The sequence below is a fragment of the Adelges cooleyi genome, unplaced genomic scaffold (genome assembly GCF_023614345.1).
Source record: "Adelges cooleyi isolate 19-005CV unplaced genomic scaffold, UGA_ACOO_1.1 ACOO_flye_CR_arks_rails_tigmint_CR_PRNA_796, whole genome shotgun sequence".
Lineage (NCBI taxonomy): Eukaryota > Metazoa > Arthropoda > Insecta > Hemiptera > Adelgidae > Adelges > Adelges cooleyi.
In genome coordinates this window covers 38,554-62,143 of record NW_026096509.1, presented here as the reverse complement: position 1 = coordinate 62,143, position 23,590 = coordinate 38,554, and the positions used below count along the sequence as shown (strand labels likewise).

General features: G+C 31.1%; 1 protein-coding gene across 5 annotated transcripts in view; it reads left to right on the top strand.

Moving 5' to 3' along the window:
- The window catches only part of LOC126845520 (AMP deaminase 2-like), a 34,733-nt gene that overhangs the window by 7,645 nt on the left and 3,498 nt on the right, over positions 1-23,590 (top strand). For 3 of the 5 annotated variants that reach the window (XM_050584175.1, XM_050584176.1, XM_050584177.1), the window contains exons 2-10: positions 2,113-2,372; positions 5,936-6,143; positions 10,990-11,269; positions 14,324-14,639; positions 16,784-16,954; positions 17,910-18,123; positions 19,688-19,817; positions 21,951-22,136; positions 22,756-23,051. In XM_050584175.1, the coding sequence (XP_050440132.1) occupies positions 2,159-2,372; positions 5,936-6,143; positions 10,990-11,269; positions 14,324-14,639; positions 16,784-16,954; positions 17,910-18,123; positions 19,688-19,817; positions 21,951-22,136; positions 22,756-23,051 (2,015 nt within the window). In that variant the 5' untranslated portion in view covers positions 2,113-2,158. Of the gene's footprint in view, positions 1-1,879; positions 1,899-2,112; positions 2,373-5,935; positions 6,144-10,989; positions 11,270-14,323; positions 14,640-16,783; positions 16,955-17,909; positions 18,124-19,687; positions 19,818-21,950; positions 22,137-22,755; positions 23,052-23,590 lie in introns of those variants that run through there. The other 2 variants (XM_050584178.1, XM_050584179.1) reach the window with 2 other exon arrangements.

Sequence of the window (23,590 nt, the reverse complement as noted above, 5' to 3'; positions counted from 1 at the left end):
CGTGTATAGCCTTCTAACGTTTATGGTTTAAAACTGTACTTGTATTTTTAGAAATTTTTATTCATATTGATATGATTTCTTCTTAATTTTTTATTTCGCATGTTCCCAAATAAATTATTTTTGCTAGTTTTATTTTATTATTATTTATATCACTGTACTTTATTCACAAATGGTCTTGTCTGCAAATTCATCAAAAAGTAAATAATCTTGCATGAAAGATTTTTTAGAAAATCAAATATTAGTTACTTACATAAAAAAAAATATATAATCTAAATATCAAAAAAAGTAATTGAAATATGTGTTTTTTTGTGCTAATTTTGTACAAAATTTGTATTAGTAAAATGTTCACGTCCTCGTTTTTGAATTTTTGGGTTTTTTTAAGTCGTGGGTACTTAAAAATATTTTTTGGTCTACTCGAAAATCCGTTGAAGAACAATTCTTAACCTGAAAAAGTAGGTAATGTTACAAAATTATTCAAAATGTTATTATTTTTTTTCATTTAATACTAAATAAACTGACTTACTATAAATTGCCGAATTTTAATAAAAAAAAAAATAATAATAATTTAGCTAAACCTTAAACTAAAATGTTTTTATTTTTAGACATATCCTTATAAATATCATCATCATTGATTATCGCCATTATACATTACTCCAATACGTTGACAATGTTTAGCATATTTTTATATTTAATACTTTGTAAAATAAACTGAACAGTTTTAAACATTTTCTATTATTAAATAATTATTTAGTCTTTTTTTTTGCTAAATGTTGTTGTATGTTTTTATTGTGAGGTAAATATACAGTGTGATCAAGTTTTTCTGTTTGGAGACACTTTATTTTGTGTTGCTAGACAATAGTCAAATTTTTATCGTTTGAGCTCTATCAACTTTTAAAACTAAAATTTCAACGTATATATATATAAATATATATTTATATAGTATTTTTGTTATTTAGAATAATTTTGAATGGTCGATAACCAGTTTTGTATAATTACTTTCAACATAATTAAAGTTTAAAATTTAGGACGAAGGGAGGAGTGTGGTGGAGTATTGCTGCGCTCAGATAAAAATAATACTACACTCCACCCTTCCACCGGCCTAAATTTTAAACTTAAATTATTTTAAATGTGATTATCCAAAACTGGTTATGGTCCAGTCAACATTTTCAGAAAATTATTCTCAATCTAAAAAGTTAATTATGTATATATGCGTTACCATCAAGTTTCAAAAGTCCTTAGAGCTCGGGAAAATACCAAAAAAAGGTAATCATTTAGTAGGTAATGTTATAACAACAATGTTTTCAAAAAGAACAAACGCAATTATTTTCCGAGCAAATGAATATCTTACGTTAAACGGATCGCTCTATTCAGCAACTTGTATTTGGATATAGTGTTTGGATAGTTTTAGAAAAATTATCAAAATGCTTTAATCGTTTCTTGAGTTATCTATTTTGTCAAGGTGAAAAGCGAGAGGTATAATATTTTATTTGGCGCTCCAGAAATTCACACCGCCTCGGATAATTTGTCTTAATCCCTCCTCCCCCACCAATCGGTCTCTTTGAGGCATTTGATACAGCGACATTTCTATTTAAATATACACAATATTATAATTTCGACATGCCCAAAAAACTCTATTCCGATTATTTAACGGATTTATTATGTGTTGAGTGTTATCTACACAGCGGACGGTTCGCCGCACATCACAGGTCATTCAGACGGCTCGTGTGTTGCCTGCCGCTTATGTTCATCATATTACAACAGCCACGTTTCGTTATCTAAGAAACATCTCCACCGCGAAAGTAAACATTTTACAAGTGCAGCACATTAGTGTTCTGTATATTTTGTAATTGATTGAACGTATACGAGAATTAATAATAATCTTCTCGACGTCGTGTCAAGTATGCGTTTGTCGTTAGCTTGTGCGTGGTCGCAATAAAAAAAAAAAAAAAACATTTTATGATTACTATTTATGTAAAATATCGTTTCTTTGCCAATGAAAATCCGGCGTCGAATCTAACGTTCTTATAATATATATATATATATATATATATATCGTACAGACGTAACCGTAATAATATATATTTAAAAAAAAATTAAATTTTCTTTCTACAGGAAACCGAAAACGAATTAGTCGCAGCGGCGTTCTGTTGCTATTGCGATGTCACTGTTAAGTGCACCCAACAAATCGGAAGTCCCTGCCAATGCATTGGGCGGGGAAGATGAAGTTTCCATCTTGTCTGCGGCCACCAAAAACTTATTCAATCAGACTAGAGTCGATACCGATTACGACGAAGAAGACGACGAACTGACCTCAAGACCAACACCGTCCTGTAGCCCTCCGCCCAACGCCATGTCTACCGTCAAACCGCGTGGTATGTTAAATTATTTTATAATATTAGCCAAGATAGGCCTCACTTCACTTTGCACTCGTTTTATAACCACCACAATCTGTTATTTTACTTTCTTGATTTAAAAAATAATCAAAAAACTATGGTGGTAATTGAAATGGAAAAAATCTGATGTTAATAACTTTTAAGAGCTTGTTGTGGAAAAAACAAAATGCTACACTCTACTGGTGAAATGATACAGGTAGTTCGGATTTCATAACCATGCGGTTTAATGGTTTAAATTTTAAAAAGCCCGTGTGTTACATCTTATAAACGTATAATTTTCAATTTTATCTTAAACTGTCAAAAGAATGAAAAGTTTTAGAGATAGACCTACATGTCTGTAAGCCAATAGTAAAGTCCCAGCTACAGAATGTATGAATGAATACTATGGCCGGATTTTTAGTTTGATTAATTGAAATTTAAGTTTATAATTAAACTAATAAGATCGAAAGTATTGAATCTATTTTTAATAATTTCGGTATTATAGTTGGTACCCTAATATTTTTCATTAAAATCATTATATCTAAGAAATGCAATTTTTCCCCTTTATATTTATACTTTTATAATAATTAGTTCGCCCAATATTGAAAATTTTTTTCAAAAATATAAGATATAAAATGATTAAATATTTACCTTTTTTTGGTATTTTCTAGGGCTCTATTAACTTTTGTTACTTATATGGTAAACGTATATATTTAGTTAACTTTTTACATTAAGAATAATTTACTGAAAGTGTTGACTGGTCGATAACCAGTTTTGGATAATCACTTTTAAAGTTTAAAATTTAGGACGGGAGGAAGGTTGGAGTGTAGTATTATTTTTATCTGAGCATGTTAATCCACCTTATCCTAAATTTTAAACTTAAATAACTTTCTATGTAATTATTCAAAACTGGGTATCGACCAGTCAAAATTTTCAGTAAATTATTCTTAATTTAAAAAGGTAGTAAAGTATGCACATTGCACGTTATCGTTTCAAAATCTTAGTTTCATTGGGTTTCACACATAAAGGATGGGATCATTGAAATATGTATCAAATTTGGCCTAACCAAAAACTATAATAAAACTGTGAAAAAGAATAATTTAAAAAACTCTTTTAAGATATTGACTTGGTCATATGGAACCATTCACCCTGTGTTCTTTGTATAAAAAGTTGATGGATAAAATAAATAATAGTCGATCCCAGAGCTAAGCACATTTATTCATTAAACGATAAATATAATTAAGTTATGATCACAACATGTTTTTTTCTAATTAGTGATTACGGATTACAATAAAGTCCAAATATAAAGTACAGGGCATGTCTTTCCTTTGTGTTATATATACTTAGTTGGTGGGTAATATTTTTATAGTATGTGTGTGTGTGTGTGAGCTTTGTATTCGGCTAAAATTAGAGAACTACGACCTACACTTCTATTTTTAAAAAAAGAACAACGGTAGGTAGTGTTGTTGAATGTCATTTTTATGCCAACTTGAGTCGACTTTACTCGTCGGTGACACAAAACAGATCATTACTACTTGCCAGTTTACTTTGTAGTGTTCCGTTATCGTTGAATCTAACATAAACAAAAATAATCATAGCTACTGAAATTTATCTCCTTTTTTTTCCCCCGATTAATTTGTACTAGTAATATTATTAATATTTGAGTATTTTTTTTTTTTCAACTACTGAATCGTTACATTTTTACCCCGAATCCTTACTATGAATAGACGTGGACTAATTAACATAAATCCTTCCACCGGATCTCCATCGCCACCACCACAACCGTCGAATAGTGCATCTGCTTATCAGAAATCACATTTAAGACGGGCGTACTGTAAATCTCCAAATGCACTTGTTAACAGGCGGAATCCGAGTCGGATTCTGATCGTGGATATTCGCTTAGGGATTTTTCAGATGATGGTAATATATTATTTTACAAGTATCTAAGTACTAAACTCCTCGTACATTATGTTACTATAACGTCTGTTTGACTAAAATCATTTACATTCATTCGTGTAAAAGTATTTTCCATAGATCACTGGTGAGGTTGAAGATTCAATCTTTATACCTGCCACTAATATCTCTAATCTTATAATATTGTTGACAGTACTAAAATAGAAAAACATCTTCGGAGGGGCTAAAATCCAATTGTTTATAGTATAATAAGTATATATTTATGTAATTTTTTCTTATACCTCTATATTAATTAAAAAAATTATATTTTATGCAAGAATAATACTGTGAATTATGAACTAGTGTACAAGGCGATACATTGCAATTTTATAGTTTTTCTTTTTTAAAACATGTTTTTATTATAAGTATTAATATTAAAAAACTACTAAATATTTACCATTTTTAGTATTTTCCAAAGCTCTTATCAACTTTTGAAACATAATTAGAAAGTTATATATTTTATTACTTTTTTGAAAGCAGAATAATTGAAGTCCCAGTTTAAGTTTCAAAATTGATAGCGCTCTGGAAGAAATTAAGAAGATTTCAGAAAAAATTTGAATATTTTCTAATTTTAGTAAATTCTCCTCACTATCATCAAAAAAATTGTTTAAAAACTAAAAAAAAAATGCTCGTTAAATCGCACCTTTTTCAAATTTCTATTGAACTTTTAAATCGTGTCCTTTTGCGTTATTATTTTTAATCTTTATGTCAATTCACTACAACATATTTTTTTTTATATTTAATTAGGAGAGTTATTTTTTTATTAATGAAAAATAAATAAATTTGTACTGATTGTTTAAGAACACAATACTTAAATGTAAATTATTAACAAATACAATGTTTTAAGTCCACCTTACATAATATATACTTGGATGTGATCCTATATCATTAATTATATCTCTTATCCGCTACTAGTCCTGCGTGATACGTTTATTGCACTTAGGTAAATCACTTAAATTCCTTAGCTTTAGTACTTTAGTTTTACATTTAAATCAACCCGTAAAAATAAATGGTAATTTATTTAAGTGTTTCTTTATTTTATACAGCGTTATAAGTGCTGACTAAAGACGGTCGAATGATTGCGCATAAAATACATATTAATATATGTCACAAACTTGATACTGTCTAAGGATATTCAAACGTTATTTCGAGAGACCTATAATTTTTTATCTAGACCGTAGCCACTGTTAGTTAGCCTCTTTTCTTCTATTATATATATATTATATAGTTTAATTAATCAAGTGCATTGAGAAATGAGAAGTCTTGTTTGTACAGCGGCACGTACTCCTCGGTTACACGTGATCGTTAAACAAGGTGACCGAGTCTCTCGCTCTCTCTCTCTCTCTCCCCATATACGATTTAGGCGAACGCGGATACCCTTGCAAAATAGGAATGCTATTCCTGTTGTGAGGCGTTATCGCGCCAAATCAGAGTAAACGCGCGCGCCTTGCTTGTCGAGAATCGGGCTGCGGTTGTATATTATTGAGCTTCTTGAATGGCAAAAAAAAAAAAACACATTTTTCCACGATAAAAATATGTTATTTATGTAACATTATAAACCGCTATTGAATATTATGCTAGTGTGTTTTATCATCTCTTTGTGTACACAGATAGTGATGACGACGACGACCCAATGGCCACATCTCCTCCGGCGATGCAACAGAGTTCAGCCATAAGCGCCGCATCTTCGACGGGAACTGCACCTCAGATCGCCTCCGACTTGGCGTCTAACGTAGGTGGCAGCGTCACGTCTTCTTATCAGCTACCACAATTTCCAATCGAACGAATCGAAAGCAAAATGGCCGCAATTAGCAATAGGTATGTGTTTTTTATAGTGTTTTTATTAAATAAATAAAAAGCCAGTATAGTGGGGACACGGATACATATATATATATTTATTTATTATTATAAACTAGATTGCTATAAGAGTTCATGTCGCCAACAGAATTTTACCATTATCCCCCATCCTTGTGGGAACTAGAACCTTATTAAATGTTTATTACTGTTATCACTGTTTATAACAACTACAAGTTAAGTTGATAACACAGAATCATATATATATATATATATATATATATTATTTTGTACACACAGAAATCCCACAAAAATGGCGAAGTCGACTTCAGTTCTTATCACTAGTTAGAGGGAACGGAGCATATTGAACGAGAGGGGGGAAAGGTCACAAGGTTTATATGAATAATAATAATTGAAAGTGACAAAATCAGTTTCGAATAAACGCTTCGGCGAATGATAGAAGTACAAATATCGATAAAAGCATTGTACCTTATGACAATGTTTGAAAATTTGTTTTAAGTACGAGGGTGGATGCGATTAGAGTTGCTCGTCCGTCTATAATAATTTATTGCTATACTTATACTTATCCATATATATATATATATATGCTTATCAATTATCATACATATGCTTATCCATATATCGTAATTGAAAATATAACTAAAATATTTTCAAATACCTGTTGACTGTTGAAGTCGCATAGCAATCCAAAAATTGATTACGGTCAGTGTAGTTTTCCCCTGTTTTTTTTTCGTTTTTCTTTTATAAAAAAAAAAGGTTGACTACATTTTTCTGAGAAAATTGTACATTTTATAGATCTAGCTTTAGTCTAATTTTCCGAATTCAACCCATAAAACTTCACCTAAAAGAGGAATATAAAAAAAATGTTCCACCCCTTTTAGGATAGAAAGTGCCTATGATGTTTTTTTTGGTTGGTCGACGTTTTTCTTGTAGTACTATGTCTTAAAGAATATTCCATACAGATTTTGAAATAATTCGATTAATTTAAAAAATATTTATAGTAATTTAAGTTGAAAAACATATAAATTTGTTTGTTTTTTTCGCGTTTTTGAAGGAGAAGGGGTAAACTTTTTACATGTTTGGCTTTTTTAAGTACCTTCTAAGTACGATTTCTGACAAGATAAGATAACGTGGGTACAGACAAACAAATTAAAACATTTTAAAGAACACATCAATGTTCATACAATACCTTCTCAACTCCGCATCGAAACTAAAATTGATTAATAATTGAAATTATTTCAAGTTTTGTTCAAAACCATTTCGAAAACATAAAATAGAGATACGCGCGCTCTTATCTATTGTTCTTAAAAAAATCATACACTTATGTTTACTGTGTAAACATAATAAAATATATCTTTATTTACGTTTATACTCATGCATACTTATGAAAAATCAAAACGTTTTCGGCTTCATTTGTTTAGTGTAATTTTGTCAATTTTAAAGTCGAGCTACAGTGGTGAGTGTTATTTTATTACACATTGTATTTAATTTTATTCAGAGCTCTATCAACTTTAAAAACTTAAACTGTAACATAATTATTTAATTTACTTTTAAAATTTTGAACAATTTGCTGGACATTTTTACTTGTCCGTTAACCAGTTTCGAATAATTACTTTTACAGCTAATAAAATTTAAAATTTAGGACTGCAATAATTATCCAAAACTATTTATCAACCAGTAAAAATTTACCACATATACACCATATACATTACCATTTATTTTTTAAATGGACAGAGCTTTGGAATAAAATTAGATAAATATTAAGTAATTGTATGGTATTGTAATATAACATAAGAAAAAAAATATTTTCAAAAAGAAAAACTAAAAAATTGCAAACATTTCAAGAAAAAAATAAGTGCACCTAATGAATCGTATTGTATGGTTTGTAATGAACTCGAATTTGGTCACGGGTTGAACAATTAACGTTCATTTTGTAAAGCTATTCCTGTAGTCTGTGATTAGGGTCTAAAATAGTCAATTTTAAATTTAAATTTCGATTAAAATACCGTTACCATTGTTTCAATATACTTCCATCCAGTCAATCACACCTCTATATTTATGTACCTATTCTCAAAAATAGAAGATAAATATTTTTTAATATAGTTTATGAAAAGCTGCTAAATATCTGATTAATATTAACTTCTTAAGGGTTGCTTGGTTCAACTCTAGTAATGTTTTCCCGTTCCGTCTTTAATAATATATTCTTTCGTAATATTATAGTAAATGAGATGACGGCTAACCACGTTTTTGTGCTTATTTATAAAATATGTGTCATCTTTTAATTGATCTGTACGGTGGCAAAGCGTTGCGTAATTGCCTTGTCTCGTATTGTTCTTATAAAATAAATGAACAATTTGTTATTTTGTCAGCCGGTAAATACTACAACACTTCAGAGCTAGTAGAGGCTTACATAACGTATTATCGTGAATATTAATTAATATTATTTCAATATTAATATTATTTGTGTGACTTATGTTACTGTGATAAATACCACGATGAGCTGCATAACAATAATGTGTCTTAATACCAGCTATATTTCTTGTATATTATTATCTTTCTAATAAATGTTAAATTAACTTACCTGACAAATCACTATTTGCCACACAACTTTTATTTACCCGTGACCTCGTGGCTATATTAACGATGAGAAGGTGGAATAAGTATTGACCTAGTGGCTGATAGACTAGACTAACGATACAGTAGGGTTTCTTTGTGCTTGTAATGTAATACAATTATTATTATAAATGTGACGTCATACACAAAGCCAATTATCGTTCTGGTGCGTTCGTCTTGACGATATACGCATAGGACATGATTGATTTATGCAAAAAAATCGTTTTTCTAGCTGCTTGTTTTTTAATTTTATTAATATAAGATATTCTATAAAATAATAATCACATGTTATCGTATCCGCAGAAAATATATCCTGTTTGCAAAAACCTTATTTATACTTAAAGTTTTGTGATAATCATAGTGTAAATGGTAAAATTGAAATATTGTGTAAAATTTCATCATTTCATGTATTTTCTATTTATCTCACAATCCGTTTACTTTCTTGATTTTTTACAATTATAATCAAAAAATCCTATTCTATATGTTAACAATAATATTTATTTATATAAATGTTATCGTACGTTTTGGTTTCATAATAAATCGAACAAATTTAATTGAACACTAGTGGTCTATCTTCTAATAGCTCCAGTGTAAAAGAGTGTTACACCTTTATTTGTTTTAATTATGTACATCGAACCCGACACATGTTTTTGTAAAACCAATATATGTGTGTAAATATTGTATTTTTTCACATTTATCGCTGATAAAATATGTAATACGTGTGTGTCACCACGTTCATTTCATTATTGTTTGTTACTTGTTATTTTCTGCTATCAGATTGCTTTATAATAATAATATAATCTCTGCTTTTATTTTATCATAAATGAAATAAGACAATAGTCGAAAAAAAAATGTTCCATTATATTTTAATATACTTGTTTAATACACTTCAATCTTTAGGAATTGAAATTTTGCAAATTTTTACTTTTAAAGAAACCGAATTTGACCCAAAAGTAAAATACTTTTTCCGTGAGATTCGACTTGTTGTTTGGCCAGTAAAAAATGGTTCACAAACATGATCATTTGTATATTATTATAATATTTTATATCTACCTTGAAACGATTGAAATATATTTTGCTTACAATGAATTATAGGTACGGATAGTGTATAAAATGTATGGATTTCGAAAACATATTTTATTTTGAATATCGCTCACATAAATACCATACTAGAAGATATAAGTACAAGCATTAAATATTATTCACAAAGTTGCATTCATAAGCGTTTTTAATAAAACTGATTAAACACAATCTCTACGAATTGCAGTTTCCAACGAGTGATTGACCCGATAAAATTACTGCTTGTTGTGTTTTTTTTTTGTTGTAAATTTAAAAATTTAACATGTTTGCACTGTGTAAACGTTTTTACTGTCGGTTCATCAGGCTGTACAAACTACACGACGAGGCTTGTTGCCTAGTTGAAAGAGATTCTTCTGTTTTTGTTGTTTAGTTTTAAATAAATAATATGTTTAGCTTGGTCGTTTAGAATAGAGGATTTGATTTCCAAAATAATGTTTATCTCGGTGTGCTTTGCAAACGTGCGTGCGTTTGATTTGATTGTTTACTATAAAAATATATTATATGTTAATTTTGTTGTTGATAATAAAAATGGACTAGGTTGAAAAAATGATAAAAATCCATGTGGCATTTTAGTAAATACCTAGTGTATGCCTATTATTGAGTCGGTAGTAGTAAGTAGGTAGCCTTTGACCGCCCCTTCTTCTAACCTTGATATTTTTGTGTTACCGAGTTCATAAGTCCACGAGAAAACGTAGATAAATCAATTTAGAGTAGTACGAATAAACGGTCAAAGTAGAAATGAAACAAGTTGTGTCGTAGCGTAATAATTGAATTAATGTAATAGTACAAAACAAATATACAGAATGAATAACTGCGGTGGTGGTCTTTGATCCGCCGTCGTGACTTTTACTACTGTCGCGCGTTTATATATTATTTACCGACGAGTTTATGACGCGGTGTCGGTGGTGGTATACTACACTAGTATATTAATAATGTACCGCTGCTGATAATAAATGTTGTTTTTGTTTCAAATGCAATCATAGTACAAACCTAATAATATTATGTTTAATAGATCCTCGTCGGCGATTGCCCGTCCGCACAAGCCGCCGGTCTTTACTCGGAATACGTTATACGTTTTTTTTTTTTTTTTTTAATTAATTAATTAATTTTTCCAATTATTTTTAATGATTTTTTATGATTTGCTCAATCCGTCTAGTCTGGCCAAAGAGTTCGATGAAAAAAGAGCCGCGACGGCGGCCGTCCACGGACAACAACCCACGGCACAACCGGCGACATCTTCGAACGTGGATGACAGTAATTGTTGTCAACCGGTACACGCAGATGGATCATCTTCGGATTTACCGGATTCGTCTGCCGCCCCGGATTTTGGTGGACAAACGGGCCACTGGCTACAACACGGAGACGATAGCCAAGGACAATACGATTTTGTGCCACACTTTCAGAGAGTCAGCATTAGCGGAGAGCACAACAGCGGAGTGAGTTAAACATGCAAACATATTATTACTATACAGTGTGGTTTAAGGGACCTCTACCACTATAGAGATACAAGAGTTATTTGGCAACATTACTAGGTTATATTGTAGAAAACGGATTTGTTTATGTGAAAAATTGTATTTCAATGTTGAAAAAAAAAGCAAATTCAATTTATTTAATTACAAGAAACCGACATATTTTAAATGAAAATCGGCTTCCTACATAACATAGTAAAGTAACCAAAGAATTCGGAATCTCTTTACAAAAATGAAATTGGACCGTCCTGTATAATCGACATTTTGTCTAGTTTTTTGGTACAAAATAAACCAAAATGGATTTTAAATATAGATAAAACTATTTAAATTAAAAATCACACCTTGAAGCTTATACAAATTAACCGGTTGATTAATTGACATGGTCGAAATTTATTAAAACCACATTTTTCTTGAATATTGCATGTACAAAACTCCTTAAAAATAGACCGCATGTAATTCTCTTGAGGTAAATATTTTTAACATTTACATAATCATAGGAAGAAGGATTTATTTTGATATTTAATATTAAATTAAAAATAATTAGGAAAAAATCACGTTGGGTTCTATCATATTTATGTTTGTGTATATTAATATTACTATTTGCCTTGTATTATAGATTGTAAATTCATAAAAAAAAAGGTTATTTTTATAAAGTAGGTAGGATCTATTTTAGTACAAACATACTGTTCCTAGGAAAACATTTGAATTATTCATAACATTTTCAAGGCTTCGATCGTAGATCAATTTTTAAACTAGTGTTAGTTCATTAATAAGTTTCCCCCTGTAGAGGCCCCTTAACGCAAGACGCTGATTTTCTCAGAAAATAATTGCAATTTTGAAGTTTTTCTTTTCGAAAACATTTCTATCCCCTACCCCTATCTCCCATTCCCTATCTCCAAGCTAATTCCCACCCCAACCCCAACCACATCCCTCAACTCTAATCTCTTATCAGAAACAAAAAATAGTTTCTGGAAAACCATTTTACTGATTATTTTTCTGTCTTGAAGAACCAAATTTTATCACTACTGGCTCGTTGAAAAGAAAAATCTAGAAGAAACTTTTTTTTGCTTAACGCAAACAAAAGATTATACATTTTTTAGATACAAAATTCCCCTTCCCTCTATCTATACTAAAAATAGAAAACCCTTTCTGAGATTTTGCATAAATGTACTTCATATGACAAAGAAACCTTGATTTTACAAGTGGAGCATTTTCCTGAAAATCAAAAAACATGCAGGATTCTACATCGGCAACTTTAAAAAATTATATAAAGTGATTCTATCAACCTACGCAGAACTTAATACAGATTTGAAAAAAATCGTTTTTTTTTTCATTGCCTGTTCCTTAAGCCATTGGCAATCCGTGGCGATTTCTAGTGAAATAAATTGTTAGACAATTTCTAATGTTTGTTGTCTAAACGTCTTATGCCAGTCAGTAGTCTTAGGTTGGGACGTCTTTTGCTTATAAGAAATGGATTTATTATGTCCAAGTTTTATCATACCATCCTTTAAATAATCAATATAATAATGTGTCATGAGATACCCAAGTATAAGATAAACTTCATAATACTGCTAGTATTGTTGTCGTCGTTTTGAATTTAAGTAGTTGAAAACATAGTAAACAAAGCTCTTCAACATTTTACATTTTGTTCTAAAAAACATACTTCAAATATTAGATTAGATGTAAAGTTATTCGTTGTGACAAACACAGTCTTTATAAACATGATAGAATTCATCAAGTACACTTAATATTTTTCTTTAAAAGATTTCGCTAATTAATTTAATGTTTTTAGGTATGCGATTACTATGATTTTTATAAATGGTCGAAATTACCTCTTAAATAATGCTGTATTTATAAGTTTGTTTGCAAACTTCCAACACAACTTATGACCCTTTAATGTGAGGCGTCTAGAACCTTATCGGCCCAACCCTCAAAAGTGAAATTTTACAGCACAAGCTTTCAAAGTTTTGACTTTTATTCATTTTTTTGTTTTGTTTTAATAAACGAAACAAATATGGTCACTTGAATTTGAATAAATTAATGCCTTTTCGACCATGTATAGAACTATCATAAATTTTAAGTTTTTTTGCACTGGAGATAATTATTAAAATTCCAATGACAAAATGAATTATGTGCTGCTTTCTAGCGAATAATAATTTTGAGAGTTGGGCCAGTTTGTCACTGGTAAGAAATACAATTCTGTAACATATTTTCAAATAAAACACAAATTGATATTTTGTGGGTTGGGCCGATACGGTTCCTAGACACTTCAATATTATTTCTTTGTTTAATTTTAGTCATTAAAAACCAAAATTTTTCAGTAATACATTTACCCTAAAAAACCTCACTTCCTTACTGATTATGTTGCCAAATTTGAAAAGGATTAAATTTTGAAAAAAGGCAAAACCCTATCTCATGTAGACTTTATGACCAAGACAAATCCGTTTTTAGATTTATTATACGATAATGAGGTCGGCCGGTACGATGAATAAAAAAAAGTGACGTGTTTGCCTTAAAAAACAGTCTATATCCATTTCGATTCAATTTGAAATACTTAAACGGTGTCCAAAAACATTCTTATTATGAAAAAAAATAGTATGTCGCCGTTTTCGCGTAACAATATTCAAAAATATATTTTAAATATTAAGAGATAAGACAAAAGATAAGCGATAAGAAATAATTGAAAAGAGAAAATATATCCATTTTTTTATAGTTTCTTTTTATGTTTCTTTTTAAAATAATATATTAGAAATATATTTAAAGTAAATTTTTTTCCAGCTTCCCCCCCCCCTCTTTTCATTCTCAGGACCACCCTTGTTGCTCTCCCTTATGACCCTTCGAACCAACTATACTTAAAATGTGAGCACGTTTAGTTGGTGCGAACGGCCATTAGAGAAGTAATCGGAGAAGAAATGGATTTATTAGATTTTCTCCGTTTCTAATATTGTCATATCATCAAAAACAGTGTAAGAGTTAACACTGTTCGTTTAAATATTTAATTACCAAATCTGCTGTGTGTAGGTACCTTTGGAGGATTTACACTGGGCGTCGCAACAACTCATGGAAGCGCTACACATTCGGGAACGTTACATGCGCGTGTCCCATCAATCGTTCCCTACTATCACCTCGAAGTTTTTCCACAAGAAACGACAACAGGAAAATGTATCAGCAACACAAGACGCGTCGACCGATGCGACCACCACGGGCAACTCGTCTTCGTCGCCTTCGGCAGACGGTACCGTCAATTCGGTAAACGACGCCAAGTCTGGAGTCAGACAACATCAGCCTTACCCAACTGCTCGGGTAATCAAGCACGAAGATCGCCAGTCGATTGCTGGTAAGTTTTTTTTACAGAATATATAATATAAAACTCTAAAATAACAAGTGACTTAATGATACAGTTTTTTTTTTTAAATCTGTTATCCATATAAAAGTCATCTACGCAATAATAATAATATGATTTAATAATTTTTTTACTTTTTTAGTTGAATAGACAGTTTTCGCATTTTATTATTTTTTTAAGTTTTAGGTTAATTATCCAATTGTTATATATATATATATATATATATATATATATTGTGTAGATACTAGGTATCCAATACTACATATGTTTTGACAAGACCTATACACTATGTGGGCGATTGTGAATTGCACAAGGTTTTTATTGCTAAAAGATGCCAAAACTCTTAAATATATTTACTAAGCTTTTTATGTACGGCTAAACGATTGCCATAGTTTACAGCGAAAACAAAAATCAGATGCCACCCTTTTATTGTGTAAAGTGACTAGCTGGCGCGAAAAATACATTACAATTTTCAGCATTTTCTCATTTACAGACACTAGTTTACGAAAAAAAAACAAGCTACCGTTGATGAAAATCTATGGATAAACACCAAAGTTATTATCAATTGAATAAAAAGCACCAAAACCCAGTTAAGTCCTTAAATTTAAATTATTTGAATGGGGTGTTAAAAGGTTTGGGGGTGTTTGATTTTAAATAAGATCCATTTTTCGAATTGTATAAAAAACATATTTTAAATAGAATGAGTGAAAATTATTTCCAATACACTCGTATCACATTAAATATAGTGAATTCACATAAGGCAAAGGTAGTCCTACCTGCTGCGCAAAAAAGCTATAAACTAATGTTATTATTATCAGTATATATCCGACTACTCCCCCCCCCCCCGTTTGAAAATTCATAAGTTTTTAATTATATTTTGACTATTTTTTTCGTCGAAATCAACCACGAATGGGTAATACTGCTAAGCTGAAAGTCCACCACCGTCAATTACTACACTGATAAATGATAACAATATTCCTGATGCAATTTACAATCTCCCCTATTGTGTATAGTAATGATACTTGATAGTTGATTTAACGTGCTACATTAGTTTACCCAAGTTTACCTTGTGGCATTTCCTTCCCTTATAGATATTCGAGTAATACATAATTTCATAAACAATTTAGACACCCCAAACCAGTATTCCAATAGTTAGTGTGTGCAATAGTAGTAGTATGTTTTACTGACAAATGATCTTTCAAAGAGCCATTAGGGTAAATTATAGTTGTCTGCTGTCGCAATAGGATTGCGGCGAGGATCTCTCTAATACTTGTTTGTATAAAGTATCCAGCACATTCTTCTAAACTTAATACCTAAAAACAAACGCTTAATTTTTATTTTTACAAGTAACACGTTTGACGATGGAATATAAGCTGAACTTAACAGCTGTCGATGGACAATTAATTAATAAATGAGAACTTTTTTATTTATTATCAACTCGGTGTTAAAACTAAAACTAGTAAAAAAGGATGGATCTGCAGTCTGCACCCGAATTGTTAATTTGATCAAGGGTTAAGGGTTTCGGGTAGGATATACATTAGCCAAAATATTAGCTTTTCAGATGTCCATAACCGTGTTTTGGTTATGGCTTCGTACTGGTGACTAGAACGAAGAACTTATTTTTCTCTGGTACATATTTTTTAATTGTTTCATACTTGTACAACCATGTGATACGAAACATATGACTTAGCAGTTATCTTACTATGACATTATCGTGCAATTTTAATTTATCTATATAATTGATAAGGACGATACTGTGCAGTGTTTAACAATTAAAAAAAGAAAGTATTAATCTTTACTTAAAGTGGTCACACTGTCGGTCGCCTTCAATTAGCTGAGTACAAGTCGTATGTTATTACAGCTCTATAATATATTTTTACTCTTTGGTTTGGGAGCCAGTCCATTTGCACCTATTTGAATGTGATATCTGTGACCTTCTCGAAACCCAATATGCTTCGTCCCCACTATGCCCTGACCTAACTGTGTAGGGTTCCTTTTTTTTTTTTTATAAAGTGTAGCATATTAAATTGATTATCCGGTAAACGGTAATGCAATGCCGGAAAAGACCACCCACGTGGGAAAATCTTATGTATTGCCATTTCGGGTGTGTTTTCTAACGTGTGTAAAAATAATAATAGCAGAAGCAACGGTCGTTGCTAAAACAGTTGATCAGCAACGACGACGGTCTTCAACACACCGGAGACCGTCCTCGAAGTCCTCTTATAATCCGTGGGCCGACCGTCGGAGTTCAACCATGGACGACGCGTTTACGGATCAACTATTGTTTGATATTGCGTCCGGTGAATACGGTGCGTGTGATAAGCGATGATCAAATCAGTTTTCTTTAACATTATTTACGTTTGAATCTTGTAACACTAATATATACACAAATTAATATATATATTCCTAGCAATTTACAAAAACAACAAAAATGCAATCTTTCCCTTGAAGGAAAGACCAGTATTGGATAATGAGCATGTCTTATGATCAGCTGATCCTTTTTGTCTCTTATCAGCGGATCCTGTTATCACTTGTTGATTTCCCCTTGTCGCCGTCCCTCGCTCTCCTCCTCCTCAGTCATAAGACATATTTATGCCAATATTAAAAAATTCGTGGGGATTATAAAAAGCTTTAACATTTTTTTTTTTATTAATATTTTCAATACCGCCGCCGCCGTTCTATTATAGTGTACCTACTTCAGTAGTTATCAGTTATCACACTACAAATTTGCACTAACTTAACAGTTCATCATCGCGTTATTCCATTGTGGATAACCGATAGAAATGATGTTTAAAATCCTTTTGAATGTGTATCCTATAATATTATGTTACTGTTAACTAAAACGTGTATCCACCGTTGATCTCGAGAGTTAAGTTGAAATTTTAAAATATTATACAATATAGTCCGCAGTCGGCACGCTCGTTTGACTTATAATTAAAAATAAATGTAAAATTACACGTGTCTCAACTACCTACCGCCGCTTTTTAATCGTATTGTATTTATTTTGTAGTTTTAACCGAATAACTTATATGATGTGCTGAGAACATTGTTGTATAATCGCATAGCTCTAATATTACCAATTACATTGTATTTTATAGTAGTTATTAATCGTTAATTATTATGTACATAGATATTGTTGCTTTGTTATGACGTTTTATTAACTACCGTTGTTTGTTTTGTCGACTAATATTCGAATGCTGTATATATAGTTATCATCATTATATTATTATTATTATTACTGTTGTTTTAAACAAATTTTCACAGACCATCCGGTACACCCACCGGCCAGCGTGGGCGACCCTTGGCAATGTGAATTCCCGCCGTCTCTGGGATACACAATACGTTCGCAAGACGGTGTGTTCCAATTATTCGAAGATCCCAATTCGGAAAATCCCGTTCAGGGATTTCCGTACCCGAACTTGGAGACGTTTTGTAAAGACATGACACGGCTGTGCACTATGATTTCCGACGGACCTTTGTAAGTTTCGTCGATTGTTATTTAACAAGTAAACGTTAAACAATAACAAAAGACTTTTCCTCGTTTTCGAGGAGAAACACACGAATATGTTTTATGGCACCCGCCCACTCCTGAAAACCTATCACCTCACATATTATCTCTTGTCACTCTCCTCCTCATCACACTTTCGTGTCTCTTATTATAGGCAAGGACACTGTATTATATACAGGTCAGGCTGCCAGACTAAACCCCTAAGTAGTAGATTGGCTTATTTATTGATGAATCATCAAAGGTTAGCTAGGCCGTATATTCAGGCACAGATGCAGGAGAGGGTCATGACCCCCTTCCCAGAAATTAACTTTAACCTTCACGGTTTATTTAAAAACTACTAGAAAACTTTGGTTTTTGTAAAAAAAAGAATCTGACATCAAATAACACGCTAAATTGTATTATAACTTTATTATAGTTTTTTTTTCTAATAAATCTATAAACTAATTTTCCAATATCTCAATCAAAATCGGAATTTCAGCTTCCATTGAGAAAATAGTAGATACGCCAAATAAATACTTCTACAAAAGTCAATTTAACTTATTAAGGGTATTGCATGCGGGCTGTTTTTGTGACGTTTCAGACCAAAAAGCCAGACAAAATTTCGGCTACTTAAGATGGTCTGATCTCTATTCTGTAAAGATGTACAAATTCTTTGGCAACATTACTAGGTTATGTGGGAAACGGATTTCTTATTTTTTTTATGTAAAAAATTGATTTAATTTAAATAATTTTGTCTATGAGTAAAAGCCGTTTTAGTTAATATAATTGTACATTTTTTGACCATGCACAGGCCGATTCAAGCCGAACAGATTTGAATTTGTTATGAAGTTTACTTGGAATCCTACGTGGTACTTTTTTGATAGCTTTTTCTTACTATAAATAAGTAACGTTTGAACATTTTATAAAGTTTCAAATTTTAAAATCAAATTTGTAAAGGGCTAAAATTCAAAATTGAAAAAAGTGCCTCGAAGGATGGTTAAGTAAACTTTATGACAAATTCAAATCTGTTTTCAAATTACTTATCGGATTACTGATTCAGCATGTGCGATGGACAAAAAATGATGTGTTTTGACTGAAAAAAACCGCTGGTATCGAATCCTCTTGATGATCTAATATGATTTTTTTTTTTTAGGATTATATATTTTTTCTTTTACTCTGAGCAACTTGACCCCTCCCCTCCAAATTGTATTTCTAGATCCGAGTCTGCGTCTATTATGATATAACTATCACGATAAGCCAATAATAACATATATAAAACATATACATTGAAAATTCAACTAGATTCGGATCATCAATAAGTAGTCTAGTTGCCTGGCCTGTATATAAGACCGTGGGCAAAGACAATGGGACATATCTTGTTGAAACGTGCTAATTTTGAACTGACTCCTAGCCATAAAACAAATTCGTTTGTAATAAACTCTACGCCGTTTTTAGTCGGTATATTTTACCATATTTTTTTTTTACCCGTTTTCAGTATTTTTTTTCCTCTTATAATCGAATGTATGATAATTTTTTGTTTTTTTTTTTTGTACAGAAAATCGTTTTGCTATCGTCGACTATCGTACTTGTCTTCGAAATTCCAATTGCACGTTCTGTTAAACGAGTTAAGAGAACTCGCTTCGCAAAAAGCTATTCCACATCGCGATTTCTATAACATTAGAAAGGTAAATAGTATTTTTATAATTAAAAAAATTAACATTTTTCATTTTAATTCTTCTTCTTCTTCTTCACTGGCATTCACGACTCTATTAGATTCTTTGTCACCATCCCTACATCCCTCCATCTCTTTGGATCCTGAACTATTCCATTCCATTCTTGCACTCTCAGAGCTTTAAGATTCTCTTCTACTGCGTCTAGCCACCTCTTCCCTCGGTCTGCCTCGAGGTTTCTTCTTAGTTTCTTCTCGTAATATGGCCCACTGTATTATGTGTCCTTTTATGTAACTAGTGACTGGTGCTAAGCCCAATTCTTCCTGGAGTTCCTTGTTGAACTTTCTTTCCCATTAATTTGTCCTTGTGTCACGAACTGGTCCGAAAATTTTGTAATTTTAATGATTAAAATATTATGGTAGTTCAAGATTAATTCAATAAACGCAATAGCTTATAAATAATTGACACTTTTAAAAAAAAATCCTACTACCAAACCGATTTCTTCATAAAGTCAGTCCATAAGAAATGTGATAATAAAAAATAAGAAACATTTAATATTGAAGTTTCTAAAGCTTTATCAGCTTACTGACGATAGATATTCTTGAATTTAAAATTTTAGTTTCAAAGTTGACAGCTCTCTAGAAAATATAATAAATTGTAAGTATAATATGAAATTTTTTTAGAATTTAAAACACAAATATGTACTTAAAAAACATTACAATTTTATTTTTTTAATTTGGAATTAAAGAGTTTTTTTCTTGTTCTTACTGCCTCAAAATAATTTAAATATGTGATATTCTGATAGAGAAAAATTAAGTTTATACCGTTTTAAAAGGCATAACATTCTTATGCTATAACATAAGAATATAAGTTTAAAATCTAAGTAAGCTGTCAGAATAGTGTGCTATTGTTGATTTTGATGGCTTATCGTTTTAGATGTAACGAATTCTGTTAATTTTGACTTATAAACGTTCTTAATAAACAATTGCCCAATACGTGTGCATTTTTGGGTTATTTTGGCTTTTTAAAAAAATATGAAAAAGTGTCTTTCTCTAATTAACTTTCATTTTTAATCGGCTAGCCTTGCTTGAATTATTTTTTCTATTACTATTAATTATCTTATTGTGGCGAATATATAAAATTACAGAGAGATCAATTTAACGTAAGACGCTCATTTTCTCGGATAATAATTTGGTAGTTTTTCTTATTGAAATTATATGTATTCATGTTATTTTATAATATTCTATAATTACTATGTACAAATACCTTTTTTAGTATTTTCCAGAGCTCTATCGACTTTTGAAACTTAACGGGTAACGTATATATTCAACTTACTTTTTTTCATTCAGACTTATTTGCTGAAAATGCTGACTGGTCGATAACCAGTTTTGTATAATTACATTTTAAGTTATTAAAATTAAAATTTAAGACAGGAGTAAGGGTGGAGTGTAGTATTATTTTTATCTGCTGGCATTACACTACCGCAATCCGCCTCCAAACAACCCAAAACTGGTTATTGGCCAGACAAAATGTTTTGAAAATTATTCTTATTTCGAAAACGTATTAAAACATATTTGCGTTACTTCTTGAGTTTTAAAGTTGATAGAGCTACAGAGAAAAATAAAAAGATACAATTTTGAATTTGTAAAATAACATAAACTAAAGTGTTTCCCAATAAGGAAAATTGCAATTATTTTAAGAGAAAACGAGTGTCTTAATACGATCACCCTGTATAGATGAACCCAATAAAAATATGTTCTTAAGTCACATCTAATATCTATATTATGATGGTAAAAACAGTTATTGTTTATAAATAAATACTATTTTAGGGATCGAGACCAATTTGAGGTGTCCGTCTAAACGTAAACATAACATTTCCATAGGTAAAGCGCCTTTTATACAACTCGGCTAGGGCTAATTTTAAAATTTAAAAAAACACTTAAAATAACAGTACTTTTTACTGTTGGTCATAGAAAGTATTATAAATCAAATGTATGTATCTTAAAAGGTACAACGCAAGGGTTAAAACGATTTAAGGTCGCAGGCCTATAAAATGGGCGGGCTTTCCGAGGTCTTCTCAATCGTGAGAAACATTGAATTGTACGTTTCTATTTTATATTGTATTAATTATTTGTGTTTTTTTCACAGGTCGACACTCATATACACGCTGCGTCGTGCATGAATCAAAAACATTTGCTGCGTTTCATTAAGAAAACACTAAAGAACCACGCCGATGAAGTGGTAACAGCCGGAGGGATGTCGCTTAGACAAGTTTTCGAATCGATGAAGTTGACTTCTTACGACCTGACGGTGGATATGTTGGATGTACACGCGGTAAACGGATACTTAGATTTCTTGCAATGTCAATTAGATGTCCTAATTAGTATGCAACGGCTAGCTGTTATACGTATTGTCTTATGTGTATTATTACTATTTTTAAGTATGCAATCTTCAGTTTAAAAAAAAAACGAATAAAAATAAAAGTCCACGGTCACCGACAATTTGTCACTAAAATGTTGGGCCTCTATGATTTTTATTACACTCATTTGAATTTATTTCTTTTTTACTATATTGATCAGATGTTACAAAAACATTTGTCACTCAACACAAATATGTGTTATGACTGTCAATCCAAAGTTTACTTAACACTACTTTTCATTAGGATCAAAATCTGTCCCTGTTAGACTTATAACGTTATGGCCGTTGTGCTTCCACATCTCTTATCCACTCATCAAACATACTTGATATAATATTGATATAATATACATTGATATGTTTTCTCCAAGAAAAGGATGAACATTTTGTTCTCATCTATTATTCAATAGAACTCATCTATCATGTAATGTAATTATATGCTATATTTTGTATTTGTGTGGATAATGTTTTATGTATATATATTTTTTTTTTAAATTAATTATTATTGTTTTTGGATTTTTTTGTACAATACAAACAGGACCGCAACACTTTCCACAGATTCGACAAGTTCAACGCAAAGTACAACCCGATTGGAGAATCCCGTCTGAGAGAGGTGTTCTTGAAAACCGACAACCACACGGGCGGAAAGTATTTTGCTCGTGTGATCAACGAAGTGGCTGCCGATTTGGAAGAGTCCAAGTATCAGAATGCCGAACTCCGTTTATCGATTTACGGCAAGAGTCGTGACGAATGGGATAAACTGGCACGATGGGCGATTTCCAATCGGGTTTATTCTGACAACATTAGATGGCTCGTTCAAATTCCACGTTTGTTGTAAGTGCAAAGTAAAAACATGCACTATAGGTACCAATGTAGTAAAGAAATTAATATTTAAACCCTTAACCCTATTATAAAAATAATACACTCTATGCGTATACGTATTTCTTCAGCGCTAATGAAAGGCTGATACGATCACTGTCAGTCTATCGTTAGCGTTAATTTCTTCACTATACATATAACCATAAGTTGCTTTAAGTTTTTTCTAAAAGGAACTAATGTATAGTTTGATTTTTTTAATAAACATAATAAGTAAACTACTGCAAAAGCAGGTAAAGTGGGGTCGGGTCATATTTTGCCAGGAGAGGTCACGGGTCTACAAAAATTATTGTAACTATAAAAAACTCTTTCGTGCGAATTCGGAGGTGGTTGGAGTACGAAATAAAAGAATTGTTATCACAATAATGTGCTTTAAATTGTAATTTTACTATAAGGGTGGATACGATTACGGTTGACCGCTTGTCCGTAATACTTTGTCGTCATCGTTAACCGTATATCGTAAACAACAACTTGATCAAACTGTTTTTCAGGTACCA